Raw genomic sequence first — 5,877 nt, 5'->3', positions numbered from 1 at the left:
TGTGAATGAGTGTGTGTCTGGTTTTCTTTTCCGCTGTGCAGGCTGGGTTGTGTGCTGTAAAGCTTCCTTTTTATTCCCTTACCTTCCTCTCCACCCTCACTTGGTGCTGCGAGAGCTGATCACTATGCCATCGTGATTCAGCGGATGCTGAGTCACTCCCACAATCATGTCCATGGAATATCAAATTTGGCATTTTGTGAAGGTTTAACCTTTGACCTCTTCTTTATGATCCTGCCTTCATTGATGTGGGGGGGAAAGAAAACAGGCTTTTCATTTGGAATACTGATCAATCCCTCTTACTTTCAAAGTTCACAGTGAAAGTCTCTTTCTCCTGTTTTCATCACACTGCAGTATGAATCCGTCAGGATGGGATTGAGGTTCGTTTAAGACCGTTGACGAAGAAGGGCTGTCATTTTAGTCATTACCTCTTTTCAGTAAAATGAGCCCAGAAACAAAGTTAATCAAAACAAAGGCGGTAAACAAGGGTAAAAACAAGTCAGCCGGAACATCGATCTTTCCTGAGCTGCTTATCACAATAATAAGTCATCTATCAGATGCAGAGGTATTAAGTTAAGAGGGCCTGATGCAAGTAAAGCACCTGAAACCACGCCAGCTGAGGAAATCTCAATGTCAGCCAAGCTGTGTCCAGTGTCAGTGTTTTATGTAGGAAAGAGCAAAGGCACCTCAACCGCATTAATTCAGTGGTTGTGTGTTTTTGCAATACATGTGATTTGGCAATGCGGATTACTTTTGGCACGAGTTGCTTCACTCAGTGAATCCTGTGACGAATTTAGCTTCACAACATGTGGCAAATCTAAGAATAGGTCAAAACAACTAAGTTAAAAAAAATAGTATCAGAGGATTTTCTCACTCATGTCAATGTTGAATATAAATCCTGTTTTGTTTTTTGTATTTTCAAACCAATCATCTTCATGAATCTCAGTGATAATGGTTTTGACTGAGAAATGGCTCTCTATCATATTCATTTGAGGTGTAAAAAGACTCACAGGAATGATTCCCTGACGTGTTTGCTGCAAGGCTGAAGTGGAGAAAAGAGTGTAATCTGTGCGAGTGAGCAATGCTGCTCTTGATTTATACATGAAGGTGGTCTGTGAGATGAGAGGAGGGTGCGGCGCGGCGGCTGGTGAGGGAGGGCGCAGCTCCCCCTCCGCTCAGCCGCAATGCAGTGCAGTAACTCGCAGCATTTTACCTTTTGGCCTCACGGCTGGCTGGACTGTTCTCGGCACTTTGCAGATCTTCTCATGTGAGAAAACACAATCTTTTGCTGTGTAAACACATCAAGAGAAACCCCCACAAAGCCATCGCTTGTTTGATTTTCCATTCTTTATTTGCTGTTTCATATTGCATATTCTCAGCAGTTTATACATAGCACAGTCATCATTGTCCTTGCGCTGCAGACTAAAAGAGCGAGACTTCAGCTCACCTGTCAGGAGAAGCTGCATTAAGGTGCACAACAAGCAGAATTCAAGTCTTTCTTAGTGGTGTATCTGTAAATATAATATAGACATTTGTATCTCCTGAAATATACATCTCTATAGGCTATATCAGTCACAATCTCTAGCTTGACATTATTTTGACATCTCTGCCCTTAAAAGGCTTCAGTAGGAACAGCAGGAAGCCGCCATCAACGTCAGCGGGATTCAGTTTAAATGCACTTGTTATTAATGGAGGGCAGTTGTCACATTCAGATAAAGAGCTGAGAGCATTCTGCATTCACTACAGTCGTACATCAAAGCGTCGGGGGGGGTGTAATGGCCATACTTGGGGAGCAGGGGATTATTTGCTACGGAAATCTCTATTGCTTACATACTGTTACCTGCTTTGCTTTGGATGCTGAATGACCCATCAGAACAGCAGGGTCCATTCAGCGCCTTTCTCCTGCTCCTCATACCCTCATTATACCTTTATTTATTTTATTTTTTTTCAACCTCTCTCCCTCACAGGTCTTTGGCATCTCCTCCTCCTCTCCTCTGAATCACAGGACTTCAGTCTTACTTCTTGGCCTTGTCGTCCTTTCCTTCCTTGGACTCGGTGCCAGAGGATTTCTCAGCTTTCTCCATCTTTCCTCCCTCCTTCGCATCTTTGCTGTCTTCCTTGCTGGCCTCTTTTTTCTCCTCGGGCTTCTTCTCCTCTTTCTTGCTGTCTTTCTTCTCGGGCTGGGTTTGAGGTGCAGGCTTCTCCTCTGTCTTCTTCTCCTCCTTTTTGGTGTCTTTTTTCTCTGCCTCTCCTTTAGCAGCTGCTTTAGGCTCGGACTCGCCCTTCTCTGATTTTGGAGCGGGGGGTTTCTCCTCCTTGGCAGAGGGGGGGCTCTCTTTCGGCTCGGTCTTGGGGGCTGGCTTGTCCTCGGCGGGCTTGCCGGGTGCTGCAGGTTTTGAAGACTCGTCCTTTTTCGGTGCTTCATCTGCTTTGCTCTCCTTCTTCGAGTCAGGTTTATCTACCTTCTGCGGTTCTTTCTCCTTCGGCTCCTGCTTCTTCTCCTCTTTCACAGGCTGTTCTTTCGCCTTCTTGTCTTCCTTAACAGATGGAGAATTCTCACTTTTCTCCTCTTTGGGGGTGTCTTTGGCATCAAGCGGCTTGGCCTTCTCTTTCTCTGGGGACTTTGACTCGGGGGTCTTGGGAGGAGGGGATTTGGATTCAGGGGACTTGCTGGCTGGGGACTTTGAGGCAGGTGATTTGGACTCATCTCCAGCCGGGGATTTCACTGCGGGAGATTTAGCAGGAGATTTTGGCATCGGGGACTTGGCCGCTGGTGATTTGGACTCTGGTGATTTAGATTCTGGTGATTTGACAGAAAGAGACTGGGGCTGAGGAGATTTCGGAGGGGATGCACCTTTTTCAGGAGACTTCTCACCATCCTCCTCCTTTCCTTTCCCTTCTTCTTCTTCTTCATCCTTTTCTTCATCTTCTCCCTTTTCTTCCTCTTCCTCCTCTTTTTCATCCTCTCCCTTTTCTTCCTCTTCCTCCCCACCTTCTCCCTCCTCCTCTTTGTTTCCCTCACCTTCCTCTTCTTCTTCCCCCTCCTCTGCTTCTTCTTTCTTTTCCTCTTCCTCCTCGTCATCGGCATCCTCTGTCACCTCCGTCACCTGGGTCTCATCTGTTTGTTCCTCCACGATAACCGTGTCTGAAATTTCATCTCCTTTCTTTTTCAAGTGAGCAGAGATCCTCCCTTCCAGGTAGGAGTACGTACCTCCGCCTGATACGAAGCGGTTCTCCTCTCCCTCCAGCAATTTTCTGTCAGGAAGAAACACACACAGATACTTAAAAAGAGGTAAAGTCAATGCATCAGTAGAAATGAGAATATTTTTGATCAGTGACCAACCTATATGCAGCAATTTCAATATCAAGAGCCATTTTGACATTCAGCAGCTCCTGGTAATCTCTGAGTTGGCTGGCCATCTCCCACTTCGTGGTTTTCAACTCATTGTCCAGCTGATTGATCGTCTCCTGCAAGAGTAACACACACAGCCATGTCACGTTTCATGCTTGCTGAATGAAACTGTGCAACAAACATGCATTTGTGTGTCTGCTGGTGTCCGAATGTCCTGCCTGTAGTGAGCTAAGGTCGTCGTGGTGTCTGTCTTCACTCTCTATACGCTGCCTCTCCAGTGACTCCTTGGTTCCTCGAAGGGTCTCCAGCTCAATGGAGCGGCTCTGGAGCTGACGCCGGTATTCAGCGATCTCCTCCTGGGTGCCGCGGATCGCATCCTGGTTAGACCTGGCAGCTTCGGAGAGGCGGTCCACACGCACTGCAGAACAAAAACATAATATCACTCTCAGCACGTTATTCCTTTGGCTATGCGTCACACCCTTTGGCCTGAGATCCATGGATGACTGCTAAAAAGTCCCAAGATCCATGAAGAATTTGACCTTTTTTTTTTATTTATAGAAGAGGGCGTTTGATCAGCACTGCCTCAGAGAGCAGTGTCACTGTGCACTGGGAGCCTCAGTAACCTTCACTCTGTCCATCTGTCAGTCAGTGGTCTGACTCAGCTTCCTCCCTCCTGCAAGCATGAATGAGCCTCTGCTGCAGTCAGCTGGACACCAAACACACACACACACACACACACACACACACACACACACACACACACACACACACACACACACACACACACAGAAGGTCATCCTGCCTGCTCTCTTTAATGGCAAGATCAGGTCACCATGTTAATATCCTGCAAGGGTTGATGGATAGACTGTTATGTTCCGTGACAACCAGAGTTGCACCAAACTCTTCAGGGCCTTTACGGATGTCAATGGTGTGTTTGTATAGTGGCACAAAGATCAGTTTCACTAACGGGTATTAAATTCATATCTTGTTACCAGCCCTGCTTGAGTCAGTCTGATATCTCGATTAGATTCATTCTGATCTATTACAAAAAGACGGCTGATAATGAGCATTGTCTTGTCTGGCTGCCCTGCCTGCAACGCACAGTGACCTTGAAAAACCCTGATCTGTGTTAGCTGAGGTTCCAGGTGCAACAAATCAGCTCCTGTGGTGATGGTGGGGGGGAAAGCAAGGAGACACCCACTGTCACTCACGATGAGAGCGCAGATTCGAGGCTTGCGTCACCTCACGCCTTGAGCAAAGATGCATTTAGTAATAAAAATAATCATCCTGCGGCATGCAGTCATCGACTGGGAATGAAATCCAGGCTGTTAATTTTGAATCTTGACGCTTTTTCTAAATTAGCTTATGTCTCTCTTTTAATTGGTTCAACTTTATCTCTCAATTTTGGTCAAGTTTATGATCCAGCAGGTTGGAGTAATTAAGTTTATTTTAATAATCGCAGCCAAAATCTGCGACATCTTATCAGACCTACCACCAAGAATGATAATTATAACACTGACATCTCATTATGTAATGAAGAAGCACCAGGTTTGCATCCCTGATGTGTTCCTGCGACGCACAGCTCCAGAAAAGCCGCGCCTCCATTTCAGCACCACGTACAGAGAACAAACATTTCGGGAAACCAAATTGGCTTAAAACTGTTTCGCTTTTATGCTCACTCCTTATCAAACTCACCTTTGAACCACTGCTCGGCGTGCGATGCGCTTTGGGATGCGTGACTGTCCAGCTGCGCGCGGATCTCGCGCAGTGCGCTGGTGACGTCCGCCTTGGGCATGTCCCGCAGGTCGAAGCTCACCTGAGCGCTGTGGATCTGCGCCAGAAGGTCCGCCACCTCTTCCTCGTGGTTCTTCCTCAGGAACTCGGCCTCCTCCTCCAGGGCGCGGAGCTTCTTGTCCAGCTCCAGGCGCGCGAGCCGACACTCCTCCACGTACTTCTTCATGGCGCGCGCGGCAGCCTCCAGCTCCTCCCGGTTGCGCGCCTCGTCCTCCAGCCGGACCCTCAGGTGCTGGATGTCCTCCTCCAGGTGCTCGTGCTCCAGAGCCGCGCGGGCTTTCTCCCCGGTCAGCTGCTGCAGCAGACCCCGCAGGTCGCACAGCTCCCGCTCGTAGTGGTCCCCGGCGGAGGTGCGCCCGGCCTGGCTCTGCCGCAGCGCCGCAGCCTCCGCCTCCAGGTTGCGGTTGTGCATCTCCAGGTTTCGCACCTTGTCGATGTAGCCGGCGAAGCGGTCGTTCAGGGCTTGCAGGATCTCCTTCTCGCTCCTGCGCACCATGTCTCCGTTGAAGGTGTCCAGGCTGTCCGCGGAGGCCGGCTGGCTGTAGGCGACGCGGCGGCGCTGGGAGTGGAAGCCGCTGGAGGACACCGAGGCGGGCCGAGCCTTGCGGTACGAGCTCGGGCCCAAGAAGTGATGCTCCACGGTGAAACTCATGTCGGCCGGGCCAGGGGAGGACTGACTGCAGTGGGAGGGAGAGCACCGGCTTTATATATAGGAGGCAGGGAAAACTCACGAG

At 49.0% G+C, this 5,877-nt stretch overlaps 1 protein-coding gene across 1 annotated transcript; it reads right to left on the bottom strand.

The window, feature by feature from the left end:
- Positions 1-1,500: 1,500 nt before the first annotated feature.
- LOC115398375 (neurofilament medium polypeptide) lies at positions 1,501-5,877 on the bottom strand. The gene is made up of 4 exons (XM_030105099.1): positions 5,045-5,877; positions 3,568-3,767; positions 3,341-3,465; positions 1,501-3,252 (listed from the first exon to the last, which is right to left on the bottom strand). Exons 1-4 carry the CDS (start codon positions 5,793-5,795, stop codon positions 2,013-2,015), a joined length of 2,316 nt encoding a protein of 771 aa, XP_029960959.1. The 5' UTR covers positions 5,796-5,877; the 3' UTR covers positions 1,501-2,012.

This window comes from Salarias fasciatus, chromosome 12, assembly GCF_902148845.1.
Source record: "Salarias fasciatus chromosome 12, fSalaFa1.1, whole genome shotgun sequence".
In the NCBI taxonomy this organism is placed as follows: Eukaryota; Metazoa; Chordata; class Actinopteri; order Blenniiformes; family Blenniidae; genus Salarias; species Salarias fasciatus.
Note: the sequence above shows the minus strand (reverse complement) of the source record. Positions and strands in the feature narration are given on the sequence as shown.

What these genes read in the sequence shown, in the direction of transcription:
- LOC115398375 (XM_030105099.1), bottom strand. Translation starts at nt 5,795, where the DNA reads ATGAGTTTCACCGTGGAGCATCACTTCTTGGGCCCGAGCTCGTACCGC. An exon ending in ACGACCTTAGCTCACTACAG is followed by an intron (nt 3,466 to 3,567) that starts GCAGGACATTCG and finishes TTACTCTTGCAG; the next exon opens with GAGACGATCAATCAGCTGGA. An exon ending in ATTGAAATTGCTGCATATAG is followed by an intron (nt 3,253 to 3,340) that starts GTTGGTCACTGA and finishes TCTTCCTGACAG; the next exon opens with AAAATTGCTGGAGGGAGAGG.